The sequence below is a fragment of the Sander lucioperca genome, chromosome 4, assembly GCF_008315115.2.
Source record: "Sander lucioperca isolate FBNREF2018 chromosome 4, SLUC_FBN_1.2, whole genome shotgun sequence".
In the NCBI taxonomy this organism is placed as follows: domain Eukaryota; kingdom Metazoa; phylum Chordata; class Actinopteri; order Perciformes; family Percidae; genus Sander; species Sander lucioperca.
In genome coordinates this window covers 4927404-4946724 of record NC_050176.1, presented here as the reverse complement: position 1 = coordinate 4946724, position 19321 = coordinate 4927404, and the positions used below count along the sequence as shown (strand labels likewise).

General features: G+C 40.3%; 1 protein-coding gene and 1 long non-coding RNA gene across 2 annotated transcripts; both read left to right on the top strand.

Moving 5' to 3' along the window:
• The first annotated feature begins 1362 nt into the window (after nt 1-1362).
• Nucleotides 1363-19281, top strand: LOC116039573 (phosphatidylinositol 5-phosphate 4-kinase type-2 beta). Its single transcript, XM_031284455.2, has 10 exons — nt 1363-1995; nt 5048-5145; nt 7460-7556; nt 7859-8011; nt 9073-9219; nt 14968-15006; nt 15444-15557; nt 16762-17023; nt 17376-17479; nt 18138-19281. Exons 1-10 carry the CDS (start codon nt 1852-1854, stop codon nt 18216-18218), a joined length of 1239 nt encoding a protein of 412 aa, XP_031140315.1. The 5' UTR covers nt 1363-1851; the 3' UTR covers nt 18219-19281.
• On the top strand, nt 2002-4159 carry LOC116039575. The gene is made up of 2 exons (XR_004102460.2): nt 2002-3093; nt 3130-4159. It is a non-coding gene; the product is annotated as an uncharacterized LOC116039575 (long non-coding RNA).
• Nucleotides 19282-19321: the final 40 nt, after the last annotated feature.

Here is a 19321-nt window from a genome sequence, read left to right as displayed (position 1 = left end):
CAGATTTTAGGTGGTACCTGTGGCAATGGATTGGTATTCGCCAGTGATGGCCTGTAGAGCAATATTGCTGTTAATGCAGTGAATGAGTGAACATACCCCATGGCCTCCATTGTCAGACCAGAAGCTGTGTTGGTTTGCCTTGGAGAATTACATTGTGTGTAAAGTCCTGCATTGACAATGTTACTTAAGTAAAATCATCAGGAAAATGTACTTAAGTATTAAAAGTAAAAGTACTCAATGCAGAAAAATCCTCACATTTTAGAAACTGGAAACGATCCAAACTGTTCTGTGTTTAATCCTCTAATCATTTCAGCTGGACTTGTAGGCCGTTATATTGTTGGGTAGTTTAATTTATAATAAAACCTCATATTTTATAAACTACATGTGTTTTGTGTGCAAAAATCTTAATTTGTAAAGTAACTAGTAACTAAAGATGTAAGATTAATGTAGTGGAGTAAAAAGTCCAATATTTCTCTCTGAAATGTAGCGGAGTAGAGAAAGTGGCATGAAAATAAAAGACACAGTACAAGTAGGCAACCTCAAATTTGTACTTAAGTACAGTGCTTGAGTAAATAGTACTTAGTTACATTCCACCACTGAATTTATGTGTATGTGAAACTGTGAGGGGTTCTTGTGATCCATCAGATTCTGTGACCTGATGAGAAATTTCAGCTACTTTGCCAGCAGTTTTAATGGTGATATCATTTATTGTGATCTGTTATCAAACATAATGGTAGTTAAATCTATAACAGCTTAGATGTCTGACCTTATCTGAATACTACAGAGCTAAGTAGTGCATACTAGATGTGTCTTTAAAGCACTCACACCTCACCTGCCAACCTTTGGTAAATCCATTTTTATAGTTGAATCTCTAGTGACACAGAATCGGCCAGGTCACAGATGTCAGTGTTACAGTTGATACAACCAGGGCCATCATTGACACACTGACTGAAGTCATGTCGTCGTATTTAATTTTTTAGGGAGTTTGGGCATTTAAGCAACCTGGGGGGAGTTTACACTCTACAAAATTTAAAAAGAAAATCAACACAGTCTAATGATTTTTTTACAGACATAGACCTATATAACAGTGTTTAGACTATATTTAAAGACAGTAGGATATTTAAGATAACTGAACAGTTAAGTTAATAAATAAAATGTAAAAAAAAAAAAAAAAGAAGAAAAAAAACCCAACACAAACTACTAACACATTTAACAGATGGGTGTGTTGGGCGGACTTGGTCCTCAGTCCTGGCTACAAACCATCTACTCCTTGTACTTAGTGTAATTCAGATCCAAGGTAAAGTGTGTGGGAATCCCTGTAGTTCTACCGGCGTCCTGCTGGGAGCGCTGTTGACTGTAAAATGCAACACAGACGCCATCTTGAGGAGACCCCGAACGTAGCGCTGGCATGAGCGCTGGTCGGTGGCTGACAACAATCTCAGGCGCATCATGACGGGATTACTCACTAACAAGTAAAACAGCAGCACCACAAGTTCTGTGTTGCACACGTTCACGGGAAAAGAGAGGAACTGTCTGGCGAGTGTTCACCTCTCCAGGTTGTTGTTTTTGAAGAGTGGGGCTGTGCTGTAGTCTGATGGCCGGCTAGCTGCTCTCTGGACTCCACCGCGGCCTGCTCGGGAGGAGGAAGGGTGGTGACGGCGCAAAATGCTCTACCGCTGACTCCCATCAAGACAGTTATCCTACCCAGAGACTCGCTGCGAGTTGGACGACGAGCACGATGCACTTATAGATTTTTTAAACGCTCTTAACTTTCCGAATTTTCTGTTGTGTGTAGGGGCTGTTGAACGACAGTGAGTGCCGTCTGCGTACCCTGAATTCCCAGCCTGAGACATGTCATCCAACTGCACCAGCGCAGCGCCTGTCAGCGCTAGCAAAACCAAGACGAAAAAGAAGCATTTTATAGGACAGAAAGTGAAATTATTCCGTGCAAGTGAGCCCATTCTCAGCGTTTTAATGTGGGGTGTCAACCATACGGTAAGTACATCTTAAATGTCTCGTTCTCGCTAGTAAGCAGTTTGTTTATGCTGCTGTTTTGATTTAGCTAGCCGGCTAGCTTGTTAGCCAGCTGCCCTCATCTGTCAAGCCAGCTTTGATGCTTTCAGTCGGCCATGTAATGTATCTATTTAATGGGTATTCGCTAAGTATTTAGTAGTGTGCTTGGACAGAAATGTCCTGGCTGACTCTGTACTGAGCTGGCCGTCATACAGTTTGTAGCTAACTGCTGCCTTGATAGTTAGCCGCGATTTGCTGTGTCTGAAGCGTGGGTTTTGCACGGATTTTAAGTGTGCATGTTAAACTCTCTGCAGCTGTGGAATGATTATCAGAAAATTTGCATGATTGTGCATTATCACTCAAAGCCTAGCGTCAATAATGTGCCATCATAAATCATGGATGGTGAAGTGTTTTGGAGCCAAGTCGTGAGCTGCGGCTGCTGTACTGTAGTGCAGGCATGGAGTGGGAGGGGTGTGACAGGCAGCCGGAGCAGCAGGTTAAACACAGATTTTCAGCCCCACAGCTGCAGACAGTAGCCTGCCTATTGTTTAAATAAACCGGCTCCGAGCTTGCATTTGCAGCTCTAAATGCTCGGCGCATGCACCCGACTACTGCAGTTTATTCCATCACATCATTCCCCTATAAATAGAGCAGAAAAATACATCACATTCACTTTTGGCCGAGACAGCCTATGGCTATGAAAAGCACAGTGATGAGCAGATTCGACACCATTGATGGATGGAGTGGGTTTGCACCAGCAGTGTGCTCTTGCCTAATGTGCAATACACAGTAATAACTTTTTTTGTCAGGCACCTACTCTGGCACAGTTTGATTGATGCTTGAAAAGCAGCTTCTCTGGTGTGAGAAGAACTATCTAGGGTTGAAACGTTTTGATCTGCTCTGAATGAAAAAGCACTTGCTATTGCCACAGTCAGTTGTAATTTGTTTTCACATCTTTTTATTTTTGGTTCCCTTGTGTCAGTTAAAGTACATAACCGTCTGATTGTCATGGTTATGATGAAATGACAGTTTTGGGTGGTAAACTGACTCTTCTTCCGAACATAAATGTGTCAATAACTGGTGGTAACTCAAAGGTGGTTATAACTGCCAAAACAGCAGATGGTGACAAAACAACCACAGCAGATTTGACACTGTGACAGTGGGAATGCTGTTTGTGTGTCTGTATCAAACCACACTGATTTCAGCAAGACATAACATAACACTAGCCAGCCGGTTAAATGAAATGACAATATAATGATATTGTTATTACTGCAGCATCTCCAATATTCAGTGGGTGAACTTTGGCAGTGGGCGTGTGGGTGCAGCACACAGGCCTGGTGATTTGAGGTGTGGGTGGTGGGAAGCCGATTCAAGGCATCAAACAGACTTCTCATCAAAGTCAGGAGTTGGATGCATTTTTAATAGTGCCCTAGCTGTGATGCTGGAGGAATTCACTTCCACACACAGTGTCAGTTAGTGTTAGCCTAGACGATGTACTACGCCACCTGTTTGATGCTGTTAATCCCACTGATGATTTTTTTTTTTTTTTTTTTAATGTCATGTCGGCAAATAATTGCCCAATCAGGTAGTTCAAAGCTTTAAGTGAAAGGGAGCGTTTGTATTCTGCTGCACTGCTCTTTCACTGAGCCCATTCAGCATTATTAGAGGACACCTTTACAATAACAAGAGGCTGATATTTATAAAGGACACCGTGTGTTCATGTAGAAACATTCCGTCAAAAACTCAACAACTGCATGTTTTTGTACTTCATAAGTTCACTTTTTAAAAAAATGTGAAATTTTACTACACTCATCTGAGTTCATGGAATTGACAGGCCTCCAGTAGAAAGCTACCTGACTGACTTTCCTTTTTCAAAACTGTATTCAAAAATTATAGGCTACTTTTAGTGTGTTGCAACTGTGTTGAATAAAATGTATTTTAATTTTATTTTTTGGATATAAATGAGACTTTTGTTGTTATTCATTTATTTTATTTATGGTTTGTTTGATAGGGACAGATACAGTATGCATAGTCAAAACTGAAAACAGCTATTCCCCTGCGAGTATCACAGTGTTTATAGCAGATGCTAGTTTGCAACACCCGTCCCTAGAAGGGCTTTTATGAAACTATATGAGATTAGAACAGTGATGTAACAAGAAGGTAAACTGGATACAGCGAGATACAATAACACACAACACACACACACTATGAATGTGGAAGTAAAAGCTTGGAATCGGATGATATTTAAGTCAGGTTTTGTGTGTGTGTGTGTGTGTTCGCTAAATATTGGACAAAACTAAATACATGAATTGTGGACTGTGTTTTTTTTTTTTTTTTTTTTTAGTTTATCCATCCGTTATTACTTCATAGTTCCTTAAAGGCTGTTTCACTCAACTTTCTCCCTGGGGTAGTGGTATCTATTCAATCTTTACGCATAATTTCCCTTGTATGGCTGTTTACTCGATAATCTCTAAAGAGTTTTTTTTCTGAAGGTCATCAGCGTGAGCTTTTGCCCTGGATGTGTTTCATCAGATATGATCAGAGTTGGGGGGGGGGGGGGGCTCAACTGCAGTAGCAAGTCAAACTGTATCCTGCTGTTTGGTCCCAGAGTTAATGATTGGTGCTGGTAAACACTCGCAGGGATTTGGCAGAATGCATTTGGGTCACATAAACCTGACAACACATATGTCGTTTTTGGATACTGAGGCGTGTTGCAGGTATTCACAGCTCTTTTAGGCATGTGCAGTACTTGAGGGCCAAATGAGATGCTTATACTGTACATATTTCTCTCAACTTTATTTTTGTATGTTTAAGCACATGTTGATTTGTTTGAGTGGATCTGCGCAGAACAGTGGAGTACTTTTTTGTAGGAGTATGTTTTGAGCGAAATTTTAAACCATGCTCTTATTGAAATTGCAAAAGTCAATTTCTTATATTCCTGAAATACCAATACAGTCTGTTAGTGTGTAGGCCTATGCCAGCTTCAGGCTCTTGTCTGATCTCTCTCTCCCTCTTTCTCACTTCTCTCCCTCAGATTAACGAGTTAAGTAATGTGCCTGTACCAGTTATGCTGATGCCAGATGACTTTAAAGCCTACAGTAAGATCAAAGTGGACAACCACCTATTTAACAAGTACGTACATCACAGCTTATGTGCTGTCAGGGCAGCCTGTTGAAGGCACAATCTGTAATCCACGTGTAAACAAAACGGTCAACCCAACACCAGAGTTCACACCTGCTTCCACTCCAAAATGGCTGACGGATGGTTTTGCAAAGTGATGACTTCTTTGCTCAAACGCTCAAATTGCAGATATATTGCACTCATCATATCCCATCACAATACAAACTGAGACTTTGTCCGACTTGCCTAATATATGCTGTATTTAGAATGAACGGGACCATCCATAATGTGACAGTGATGACTTAACCAAGCAGCATAGCAATACGAATCATCCTCATGGCAAAGTAGCAGTATAGGACAGAAGCCGTATGGTGTTTTCTCTAAGCCTGTACTGTAGCCTCCAACAATTAAGAGAAATGTGCCGCCTTGGTCGTGCGCACAGGAGTTGACAAAATAAACAGTACTTTGAGTCTGAAGTAAATGAGTCACCATAGCAGCCTCTGCCACAAAGGTGGATCCTATTAGGTTGCATGACATTTCATAGTGATTATCAACCCCCCAAAATAGTCTGTGTTCATCACAACACTGTTGGCTATTTCCAACTTGAGACTCTCTTCTTCCTTTTTGTTGATGCAATGTATCTGTGCTTGTTGTCATTAGGGCTGCACAATATGAGGGAAATATGTGATGATGTTGTGATAATCAGTTCTGCCTTTCTGTTGCTTTCAGTATTCTTCTAAAATACAACAAATTGCTTGTTTGATTAAAAACAAATGAAAGGAAATCATTTCCAAAATTCTTTTTTTAAACAAATTGAACATGGAATTGAATATAAAAGGCACCACTAAAAAAAGAGACAGTTGCGTTTTAAAGTGCAGTTTTGTACTGATAGTTTCTTTCAATCTTTTTACGATATGTCGCAGCCTTTGGCCATGTGTTTATTTAGCCAGTTGATATCGCAATGACGATTTAAAAAAAAAAAAAAAAAAAAAAAAAAAACTATATAATGTACAGCCCGAGTTGTCATGCCACATTAATTTGATAATCCTGTAGCTTCTTTGAGTGATGCACCTACAGTTTAGGCACACAATGGTGTCTTTCTCTTTGTTGCTCATTTACAGTTCCCAAAAAGTCTCTTGTTGCTTTTGAGAACTTGCATATCAGATTGCTAATAGCCAGACTCAAGCCAACCAATATTTACAGCAACCCAAATCTATTCTCGCAACAAAATATAAGGGCTGAAATGTAAAATGCAAAGATATGTAATTTGCATTGGATATTTGCTATTTAAAAGCAAGAGATAAAGCCACACTGGATTTGTGATTTTGGCTGCAATTCAAATGTCTTTGCATTTCACATTCCAGCTCTGCCATATTTGGTAGTGATGAAGGTTTTCGGTTGGTGGTATTGTTCACTAGTTTGCGGTCATGCATCTCTTTGCATTTCTTTACTTGAGCAAAATAAATTCCAATGATAACTGCCAATAGGAATACGAGATGTCCCTAAATAGAGAGAGTCAAAATTTACCACATGTATGTTCAATAAAATCTCTATTTACTGTTGACATTTGAACACATATGGCTTTAGTAGTGAATGGAAATGATGTCAGTGCTTAATTTCACGTGATGAAATTGGTTTTCTTTGCAATACGAATTGCAAAGAAACTGATGTTAGGGTTTACTTTGCTATTTGGTGCACTTCTCATCCTGCAAACAGGCAGCATCTAAAGTTATGTTAACAAGTTGAACTATAAGAGCACTCAGAGAGCGCAGACCTCCGCCAAGGCCTTCCCTATCTGGCATTGTTAACGTTACGACTTGAAGAGGCGTTCACGTGAATTTTCCCAGTCGGGAACTAATGTTTCCGGTTATTCTGACACCTTGTGAACGCAGCACAAATGCCCTACCTTGCAATGTTATTGAAAGTGATAAAAAATTGATGTATCCACCCCGTGATTTGGATCCACTCCAAAATTGAATGGGTTCTTCCTTGGCCCGTGCTACACCCTTCCCCACGTCTCAGTAAAATCGGGCCAGCAGTTTTTCCGTAATCCTGCTGACAGACAAAAAGACAAACTGCACCGAAAGCATGACCTCCTCGGAAGAGTTGACAAATGCGTTTGGGAAATGAGCTCAAAGCTGTAAATGCCAACTCTGAATTGCATTGTAGTCTGTTGCAGGATCCACACAATAGCAGAAGTAAATCCAACAGCAAGCAGACCTTTTCCAAAACAAACATCAGTCTTCCTCCTCATTTTCAGCGATGAGCCTCTGAGCTCCTGTTTGTTGTTCTGACTCTTTGTAACCCTCTGTCTTCTCCTTGTCAGAGAAAACCTGCCTAGTCGCTTTAAGTTCAAGGAGTACTGTCCCATGGTGTTCAGAAACCTGAGGGAGAGGTTCTGCATCGATGACCAGGACTACCAGGTAAGTTCCTTCTGGTTACAGGACACAAACCAAATGAGGGGTGGGAAAAATAACAAGCTCCGGCTTCATCCCGCTACTTTTCGGATTTGTCGCACTTCATAGATATTGTTTTTCCTTTTGGTGTGTTTCATTTTATTGTTATTTTTTGTTCGAAATAGATGAAAGATCAGATCAATCGAAAGATGAACAAACTTTTGATGAAAGAAATAAAAATTATTTTAAGGCGAAAGGAGTCTTGGGAAGTGTAAAATGTCTACTTTGACGTAAGGATATAACTGGATGTCGTTGTTTTTTTTCGGCAGAACTCTCTGACGAGGAGCGCCCCACTCAATAGCGACACCCAGGGTCGCTTTGGCAACCGCTTCCTGTCCAGCTACGACCACCACTTTGTAATTAAAACCGTGTCCAGTGAGGACATCGCTGAGATGCACAACATCCTAAAGAAATATCACCAGGTAGCCCACGGTTCAGCGTTAAGGATTTTTTTTTATTTTATTTTTTTTTTTACTTGTCTGGTCAGGCAAGTGAAAGAGTTTTTTTACTGAAAAAATGTCAAAAAAAGCATCAAAAACATAAAAATAAAAAAATCTAACTTTGGGAAAAAACGTCGAAAGAATGTCAAACAGTTGAAAAAAATATAAAAAAAAAACCAAACAAAAAAAAACTTGAAAGCATCAGAAACGTAAAAGAAATGTTGAAAAAAAATTAAGTACCCTCAGTTCTTGATTGGCCGACGGCACATTCAAATCAAATCATTCAACATGCATTACTTGCCCCGGGCCATCGGGCAACCCTTATTGTTGAACCCTGAAGCCCCTCCTATCGCCGCACGGAGCAATATATTGATATTATATCGATATCGTGATATGAGACTAGATATCGTCTTAGATTTTGGATATCGTAATATGGCATAAGTGTTGTCTTTTCCTGGTTTTAAAGGCTGCATTACAGTAAAGTGACTTTTCTGAACTTACCAGACTGTTGTAACTGTTCTATTATTTGCCTTTACCCATTTAGTCATTATATCCACATTACTGATGATTATTTATCAAAAATCTCATTGTGTAAATATTTTGTGAAAGCACCAATAGTCAACCCTATAATATTGTTGCGGTATCGAGGTATTTGGTCAAAAATATTATATTTGATTTTCTCCATATCGCCCAGCTCTAATACAGTATTTTTGACTCAGTACTTCGATATCTGTAATGCGGTTATATTTTGGGTATGAAATGTGTGCTTTCTTACAGTATTGCATCTAAATGTTTCTTGTTAATATAGAAGTATAGGACTGAAATGTAGGAGCACCAGTCCATGAAAAATAATTTAAGATCTGCTTCCTTCATTTGCGTCTAAAGTACCTCATGCAAGTAAATGCTGCAGAACTGTTGAAATGCTGACTGAAGAGCAGTGCTGTGTTCAGTTTTAATCAGTTCATAAACTGTATATTTGATTCCTCACTCCCACACTTTTTTTTCCATTAAACTCTCTGCTTTCCTCCCCTGATTGGCTCCAGTTTATAGTGGAGTGTCATGGCAACACGCTGCTCCCTCAGTTCCTGGGCATGTACAGGCTAACGGTGGACGGGGTGGAGACGTACATGGTGGTGACCCGGAATGTGTTCAGCCATCGCCTCACTGTACACCGCAAATATGACCTGAAGGTAGAACATGTTGGTTCACTGCACTACACAAACATGTTTCGCCCACACACAAACCTTTCTTAGGATAAATCACACACACACACACACACACACACACACACACAACTGAATACTAGAAGCACAGACTCCAGTCACACATTTGTGCAACAACAGCCGTCTCTCTTGTTACCCTGTAACCACTCTTTGAATGATAAATGTGTGAAAATGTGTTTTTTATATTATGGATTTATTTAGGACTTTCCTCCAAGGGATTACATTAAAATGAAACATCCTAGATTCAATTAGGTTAAATTTAATAGTAATGAATGAAGTAATTAAATAATTGAGGGGAGACCAGCTTCTGATTAATTGGCCTGCTGAAATGATGAGTCAATTAATCACCCAAGGACAATCAATATCAATTTAGATATCAATTAATTGTACAAGTCAAGCAAAAATGCAGAGTATTTGCTCATTCCAGATTTCTCTGTCTCATATCATTTTAACTTTAATATATTTTGGACCCTTGATCAAGCAATTTTTATTTATTTTTTTATCCATTACCTTATTATCCTATTTGGGTGGGGAGATAGCTATGCCATAATCAGAAATATTATAAATATATATATATATATATATATAGGCTATATAAAAGTAACAAATGTGTACAAAAGTTAGGCTGCAGTTACAAAATGCAGCACGTGTCATGCGCGGAGTCTCCTCCTCTCGCACGCATCACACCGGGAGTTTGAAGATGTAAAGAAAAAAAGAAAAACAGGAGAATTAACTTTGAGCAAGTGTGGAGGAAAGTCGGAGGTATGGAAGCAGTTTAAACAAGTCGTGGGCAGTGACAACAATATGTTGTTCATCATTGTTTCTTTTTTTTTTTTACATTTCTTCACTCGGATCCACTTGCGATCCGTTCCATTCTAAAGTTGACATGCTTCGTCCTTGTTGTATTATTCTAAACAGATTTCTGCAGTTCAAACAACTCTGAATTGTAGTTGAGAACGTCAGTTATAACGGCCCACGTATTAAAAAATTGTCGGGTTTAAATCGGGCTCGGGCTCATAATTACAGTTAATGTTTCGGGCCGGGCCGGGCTCGGACACAACGTGCTCGGGCTCGGGCAGGTTCGGGCTTGATTTTTTGGGCCGATCTAAGCTCTACTTCAGAGGGAGCTGGGTTGGTACAATGGGTTCTGTTTCTCCTCATGCTTGAAAGCCAGGGTCAGACTGATATAAGTGCTTCTGAAGCATTTTTAAGTTCAGGACTATGTATTGACTGTGTCGGTTGTTTGAAGTATTTGAGGCAAATATGAACAAAACCAACTAAATTGGAAAAAAAGTTGCTGTTTAATTTCCATACAATAAATAACATTTGGAGTAAAGTACACTATACAGTTCTGTTCGTCTAAGTTGTGAATGGTCATGGAAAAGTTTCTCTATGAAAATGTGTGGGAACCCTGGCGGTAAGAAAAAACAATCTGTTACATAAAGTGTATTTTTGTGCATTTCTTTCAGACTTTTTTTCCTTTGAAATACTAGATTATTTCACCTCGTCGGGCCTCTAAAAATCCCTCTTTAGTTGAACTGCTGACATTTCATGTTTACACTGAGGCCATAACCTTTGACGAGGGGTCCCGAGTAGACATTGCTTCATTTTAAGGGCTCACAGGCCAAAAAAGGTTGGGAACCACTGCGTTAGACTGACCTACCCACCATCTACTCAGAAGTCTGCTGTTACTCAACTGATAGCAGGAACAACCTATAAACCTCAGGAAATGTAAAGAAGTGTCTACCCTATAACATATTAAAACATGAAAAAAAAAGCTGAGTCAATGCGTTTCTTTGCAAATTAAAGGTGCAATATGTAATACTGACAGCTAGTGTTTAAAATAGTTACTGCAGTACAAATTCTAAATACTGGAGAGAGTCGTCTCCCCCGCCCCCTCTTCCCCAGACTCAAAGTTCGTGGAGGTTGCCAGGCTGAGACCGGAGCATCCACAACAATGTTGCTAGACGCTTGTCTCACATAGCCAGACATTACTCCACAGCACAGCGGAGTAGCTAACGTTAGATGCTGGCTATATTGACAGTCATAAAAGCCCGCGCTCACGTGGAGCTCTGTACCCAATTGACAGGCACACTTTTTCGGCTTAGAATTACCGTAGGAACTGCTAAAAATCCCACAACCTCGCCATCCTCTCCATACGCCAGACAGACACACTTCCTCGGCTTAGAATTACGATAGGAACCGCTAAAAATAAAAAAAAATAAAAAAAATACAGACAGCCGTGGCTGCTTGCCTGGTCCTGGTAACGTTAGCAGTTAGCAGGATTAGCACGGCGGTTAGCCAGGACCAGTCGGGATCACTTTACTGGCTGTGTCTCAATTGTTTTTGCGAGTAACCAACTCAGGTACTCTAGCTATATACAGTGAGGAAAATAAGTATTTGAACACCCTGCTATTTTGCAAGTTCTCCTACTTAGAAATCATGGAGGGGTCTGAAATTGTCATCGTAGGTGCATGTCCACTGTGAGAGACATAATCTAAAAAAAAAATCCAGAAATCACAATGTATGATTTTCTAACTATTTATTTGTATGATACAGCTGCAAATAAGTATTTGAACACCTGAGAAAATCAATGTTAATATTTGGTACAGTAGCCTTTGTTCGCAATTACAGAGGTCAAACGTTTCCTGTAGTTTTTCACCAGGTTTGCACACACTGCAGGAGGGATTTTGGCCCACTCCACACAGATCTTCTCTAGATCAGTCAGGTTTCTGGGCTGTCGCTGAGAAACACGGAGTTTGAGCTCCCTCCAAAGATTCTCTATTGGGTTCAGGTCTGGAGACTGGCTAGGCCACGCCAGAACCTTGATATGCTTCTTACAGAGCCACTCCTTGGTTATCCTGGCTGTGTGCTTCGGGTCATTGTCATGTTGGAAGACCCAGCCTCGACCCATCTTCAATGCTCTAACTGAGGGAAGGAGGTTGTTCCCCAAAATCTCGCAATACATGGCCCCGGTCATCCTCTCCTTAATACAGTGCAGTCGCCCTTCCCATGTGCAGAAAAACACCCCCAAAGCATGATGCTACCACCCCCATGCTTCACAGTAGGGATGGTGTTCTTGGGATGGTACTCATCATTCTTCTTCCTCCAAACACGGTTAGTGGAATTATGACCAAAAAGTTCTATTTTGGTCTCATCTGACCACATGACTTTCTCCCATGACTCCTCTAGATCATCCAAATGGTCATTGGCAAACTTAAGACGGGCCTTGACATGTGCTGGTTTAAGCAGGGGAACCTTCCGTGCCATGCATGATTTCAAACCATGACGTCTTAGTGTATTACCAACAGTAACCTTGGAAACGGTGGTCCCAGCTCTTTTCAGGTCATTGACCAGCTCCTCCCGTGTAGTTCTGGGCTGATTTCTCACCTTTCTTAGGATCATTGAGACCCCACGAGGTGAGATCTTGCATGGAGCCCCAGTCCGAGGGAGATTGACAGTCATGTTTAGCTTCTTCCATTTTCTAATGATTGCTCCAACAGTGGACCTTTTTACACCAAGCTGCTTGGCAATTTCCCCGTAGCCCTTTCCAGCCTTGTGGAGGTGTACAATTTTGTCTCTAGTGTCTTTGGACAGCTCTTTGGTCTTGGCCATGTTAGTAGTTGGATTCTTACTGATTGTATGGGGTGGACAGGTGTCTTTATGCAGCTAACGACCTCAAACAGGTGCATCTAATTTAGGATAATAAATGGAGTGGAGGTGGACATTTTAAAGGCAGACTAACAGGTCTTTGAGGGTCAGAATTCTAGCTGATAGACAGGTGTTCAAATACTTATTTGCAGCTGTATCATACAAATAAATAGTTAAAAAAATCATACATTGTGATTTCTGGATTTTTGTTTTTAGATTATGTCTCGCACAGTGGACATGCACCTACGATGACAATTTCAGACCCCTCCATGATTTCTAAGTGGGAGAACTTGCAAAATAGCAGGGTGTTCAAATACTTATTTTCCTCACTGTAATTCAATGTGAGTAGCTACACAAATGTTGAAATGACATAAAATGCCAGTCCCTAGTAGCTGTGATAAATTAGCCTGAAGTTAATGCTTACCTGTTCAGGAGGAAATTAGTCAACTCTGCGGCCTTTTGGGCTCTAAGCTGTCTCCATCTTTCAAATACATCTCCAATATTTACCCGGGGTTTGTTACGTCTCTGGTCACGCAACTGTTAGAAACATGTTTTTTTTTTTTTAGGTCGGGTAGAATCTATCTCCGTTGATCCTGTTTGTTTGTTTGCTGCTTTTATGGCTGTGCTAACCTCACAGCTGTAGCTGGTCCGGCCTGGCTGACAGACTGGGCAGTTGATAACAACACACAGGCCAAAACACAAACAGAAATTCCGTCATGGAACGGAAATTTCAAAAGGAGAAAATACTGGCATTAGCATTGTTGTCAGAAAAGATAGTATTTGAACTTAGCATGTTTCCTTAATATCTGATGACGCATTGGGGTCATTTTTGGATTTATTACAGTAAATATATTACATATTGGACCTTTAAGATTTAAGGACCAAAAAAGAAATCACCTAATTTGCATATGTATTTATTTTAGACCATAAGTATTCAGTGGATAACCTTATTTGTTACCTATCTGATAACCAGAGAAGCATACTGTAATGTTTATTATTGAAGATGATACGTGTGTCTTCTAAAAGTGGTAGGTCACCTTTGAGGGCCCCTGTGTCCTGAATGGCTGGTCATTCAGGTAAACTAAACCACGTTCTAACTCTCTCATACAGGTAAACATGTAGGAAGAGATTTGTTCAAATCAAAAGGGGCGAGGTCAGAAAGTGATTGATTTCTGACGGAATGGCACCACTGTGAGATCAAAGTAAAACGTCCCGCCATTGTTTTTCATGTAATGATAAAAAACACGTACATGATTCAAATCATGTACATTCTGCATATATAACTACTACTACTACATATATTCTACTACTAAAGCATTAGTGTGTAACTTTTTGATATTCATGAACGTCCGTTACATTCAAGCCATTGCCAAATGAGTTGCTACAAAGCTAATTAAGACTATCAGCTCCACACATCTCTCTGTATTTCTCAGTGTGGCTATGTTCAGAAGATTGTGTCGTCCGGTGACTTTCGCTCACAGAAACTTGAGTGAAGATAATTACCTCTTCTGAAGAGTCCATTGTTTTTTTTTTTATCCTCCGTGTCCTCCTTGGCTGCTAGCAACTGCGTGGAGTGGGGGTGCGCAATCACGGAAGGCTTGTATCATGTGGACGCGCCGACAGTTTTGTTGTCATTACTTAGAATTCCTCATGGGGGAGACAGAAACTACCGTAGCTTTAAGATACTATATTTAGCAATATACTCAGAAAAAGGGCATGTATGAATTTTAAATAGGGAAAGGTTCATACTCTTCTGGTAAAATTAGCAGGAGATTACAAATTGAGCTCATCAATAACGCATTCTGGGTTTGTGCTGAATATTACGGTGCACAGTTTCCCCACCGGTCGTTATGAACACAGTGTGCTAACTGCTTCTTTCCCCTCCACTAAAAGAATCCTTCATAGTATAAGCTTCTTCTCCTGCCAAGTATTCTCTGGAGAAAACAACCTTACCTTTTTCCAATATTGACATTTTAAAAATGCACTATGCTAACAATTCCTCAGATGTTTCTTGAGCTGCTTTCAGTTAATTCTATTTTTATCCCTATTTTCCCTCATTTATAGGGTTCTACGGTCTCAAGGGAAGCCAGCGACAAGGAGAAGGTACGTTTTATTTCCGTGCAGTGACGGCTGCTGATATGATGGGCCAAAAATAAATGCCCCTTAGCTCACCCGGGGAAAACTTGTCAAAATGAGCTAAAAGTAAGTTTTAAGTAAACTGATGTATTCTGGTAGTAGTTTTGCACTGGTTTCATGTAGTCAGTGTGTGATACTCTGTTTTCTTGGTTCATATGCGCTGTTGAATGCTGACAAATGTCAGCTGTTGGATTGGGACTTTATCTGTCCCGTGGAACCAGAAATCACTGAAGGACCATTTATTCTGATGTTATCTCGATGCATTTGTCATCATGTGACATTTACGACCGTGTGACTGCTTATCAGCAGTATCTGTATCTTGCAGATGTGGCTCTGTGGCCTCTAATCATCACTACCAACATTTCTGCTACAGTTTGATACCTAAATACTTCCCCTCTCTTCAGGCTAAAGAACTCCCCACTTTTAAAGACAACGACTTCCTGAATGAAGGCCAGAAGCTGCAGATAGGAGATGACAACAAGAAGTACTTTTTGGAGAAGCTAAAGCGGGATGTAGAGGTAAGAAACACTTCCAGGTTTTCATCTGGTTTTCTGTAGAATTGACCAGCTTCAAAGCATAGTGTGGCCCCTTGCTCGGTTTAGGCTCTTCTGACTGTCCCTCATTGTACAAACAAAATAAGTTTTTGTGAATCGGCTCCACCACAATGAAGGAATCTGTATGAGAAGCTCAGAATCAGTTTTACATGTCACAACTCAACATCTTTGAATTGCTCTTAAAGGGTAGTTTAGGTTTTTTTTTTCATCCTGGACCCTATTTTTGAAATTGGTCCAGTATTAAGCATGAAAGCTGTAACCGGCAGCCACAGACCGGGCTGCATTGTAACCCTATGGGGCAAATGTGCATCGTCAGTTTGGTCCACTAAAAGTGCTTTTTTTTTGCCACTGAAAGGCTCAGATTGTTATTCTAAGTGTCCGACAACATTATGGAAAGAATCCCTTCAGAGACAGGCCTTTTTAAAACCTCTTTGAGATTCTGTTTAACCAGAAACATCTCTGTGGTCGCTAAACCCACCAGACTCCATTTAAAAAAGAAATACTTTTGGCGTGTATAGAGCCAACGTATTTTCACATGTAAATCGGTAAACTGTGTTTATTTCAACAAGCAACAAGAGTTGTGATGGTTGGAAAAGTGGAAAGACGACCCAAAACGGCTTTTTAGTTTTATTTTGTTTCTGTTGACTTTGAATGAAGTGTATTTTACGATGCTAAAATTACTTTTTATTTACATGGAGTCTGGTGGCTTTAGTGAAGGTAATTTCGCAGATGTTTTTATGTTTAAAAAAAATCTTACTCTTTAACAGAAAGGTCGACCTTAGAAATCCTTTCCATAATGTTGTCAGAATATTAATCTGAGCCTGTCAGCGGCAAAACGAGCACTTTTGTGAAGGTAAATACAAGCTGGACATTTGCCCCATTAACTTACATTGTAGCTTGTTTCGCCGCTGCCGACTGCAGCGATCTTGCTAAATACTGGACCAATGTCAAAGATTGTTGTTGTTATCAGTCACTTGGACACAAAAACATAGGAACATAGAGGTTGAAAAAAAAACGGTAGTTACCCTTTAACATTGTAAGAAATGTGTCTATTATTTGATTTAGTTTGGGTAGTCTGGGTATCAAACCTCAATACTTTTAATGGGTTTTGTCCAGACGTGACAACTAGGGATTACATTGTATGTGTGTGTGTGTGTGTGTGTGTCAGTTCCTGGCAACCCTAAAGATCATGGACTACAGTCTCCTGGTGGGGATCCATGACGTGGACCGGGCCGAGCAGGAGGAGATGGACGTGGAGGGCGTGGGGGAGGAGGAGGAGTACGACAACGACGGGATGGGTGGAGGCGTGCTCACCGGCTCGTTCGGCACGCCCCCCGACAGCCCCGGAAACCCTCTCAACTGCGGGGGATTCTTCGGCCCTGGGGAGTTTGACCCCTCTGTGGACGTTTACGCAATCAAGAGCCACGACTGTGAGGGCCGCCTTTGACATCCGTCTGACTTACTGAATCGAGCTGTAGCTTTAAAAAAACAACAAACAAAAAAAAGAAGCATTGTGCCAGCTGATTAGATGACGAACTTGTCCGTCAAGAAAATAAGCATAAGAAATAAGATGCATAATCTTGATATTTATATTGTTTAGTTTTACATTATCCTTATATTCCAGACTATCTTTAGCAGCCAGATTAAGAGCACTTACAACTACGGAGTAGAACAGTCAAAGCTGTAGCAGTAGAAGAACACCAAAGAACTAAAGCCACAGCAGCCTTGGTGGTGTGTTTTCAGGTGCCAGTGAAACCTCGTGATGTGTTGTTCTTGTGCTAGGTGCTGTGAAGAAGGAAGTGTACTTCATGGCTATCATCGACATCCTGACGCACTATGACGCTAAGAAAAAAGCTGCACATGCTGCCAAAACTGTGAAACACGGGGTGAGACGACATCATCCCCACATCATGATCCTCCAGCCTATGGCTGCACATACAAAGGGCAGATTAAGAAGGGCCCAACATGTTAATTATAGCGTTAAAATAAGTCAATAAGACATTTTGAATACATCATGTAAAATACATATTTTTAAAGCAATGGATTAAGTCATTTCATATTTATTTAGGCATCAAAACTCAATTCAATAATATGATGAAATGCCTTTTCATCATTCTTTGTTCAGATTACCGGAGCTTCATTGGAGTTCATTGTTATTTCAAAATTTCCTTTTTCATTAGTTTGTTTTTAATAAGCTGGTTATTGTATTGTACCTGTTCATTGTATTCATTTACAGCAGCAGCAGCGTCTTGCTTGTTGATTCCGAATAACTTTAACATGATTGATGCTTTGGCTAACTTTTGGTTGCGGAGCTTGCTCAGAGAGAGACTGGGAGCATGTGATTGGCTGAATGGTGAGACAAAAATGACAATAATGATGACTTAAGTTTTAAGACTTTATTCTTAGGTCACAGGGCCCCTGGAAGGGCATTTCACTCCATGTAACACAAAGAATAATGGAAATCGAATGGAAAGTATTATTGTTTTTATATTGCGTGCTGCTCCATCTCTCTAATTGTCTGCTTCTTTTTGTTTTGTTTCTCAGGCGGGGGCCGAGATCTCGACGGTGAACCCGGAGCAGTACTCCAAACGGTTCTACGAGTTCATGTCCAACATCTTATCATAGACTCATCTCCCAGGCCAGCCAGTCACTTCCTGTCATAGATCTGTCAAATGCCACGCACTTATTTCTCGTCTCCCTCACCTCAGTGTAGGTCCATCTACCCCATTTAAAAAAAAAAAAAAAAATGTAAAAAAAAAAAAAAAAAAACTACCAGTATCCTCCCACAGACAGCACCAGTCTGGCAGGAAGGATACACCGAGCCTGTTACTGTCCCACATAAACCATCTCCCCGGCTCCCTCATCCACTGCAAGGAAAAACCGCTCACTGACTTTGGAACGGCATCCCGATAATCTAAACCTGTTGTTTTTCAATTTTTCTGCCTCCCAGTCCTCCTCAGCCGCCTTGTTGCTCCTCACGCCAGGACGGAAACTGTCTCACTAATGCCTTGAACGAGTGTCAGCTTCAGCAGTTAACAGTCCGTTAGTACAGTCTCCTTGGTTTCTGTTCATGTCGTTGTCGTTCTTATGATTTCTATTAGACACACACACACACACACACACACGTAAACAACTTAAACAGATGCTGAATGATCAGATTGCATGACAAACTCTTTGACAGTCGCCTTCCGGCTTCTCTCTCTCTAACAAAAGAATTCAAAGTACTGCTGACAAATTGGAACGACAGGGGATAAACACATTAATATATAATGGTGTATAAAGTAAACAAATGCAATATCAAAAAAAATGCATGGCTGATGTGTACATGAGACTCCACCAGTAAGTCGAAACATCAAACCACTGAACTTAGCATCCGAGTGTTACAACTAAAACGACAAAAAAAAAAAAGAATTGATGTTTGAATGTTACGTTGCCATATTGTTTTTGAATATTTTTGAAATTTTAACCGTGAGCTTGGTGGAGGTTGGTCTAAGAAAAAAATTCACATAAAAAAGGGGAATTCTTCAGCAAATACTTGTTTTATTACCATAAGGATCATTTTTATATCTTGTTTACATTAATGTAGCAATTTTGTGTTTGTATACAGTATTGTTTTGTTACCAACAGACATTAGGAAAAAAGGTTACTTGAAAATGATTCATTGCATATTAAAGGGAGTTTTATCTTGTTTTTGTTGTTTGGCTATTTCTTCAGTGACTGTCCCTCAA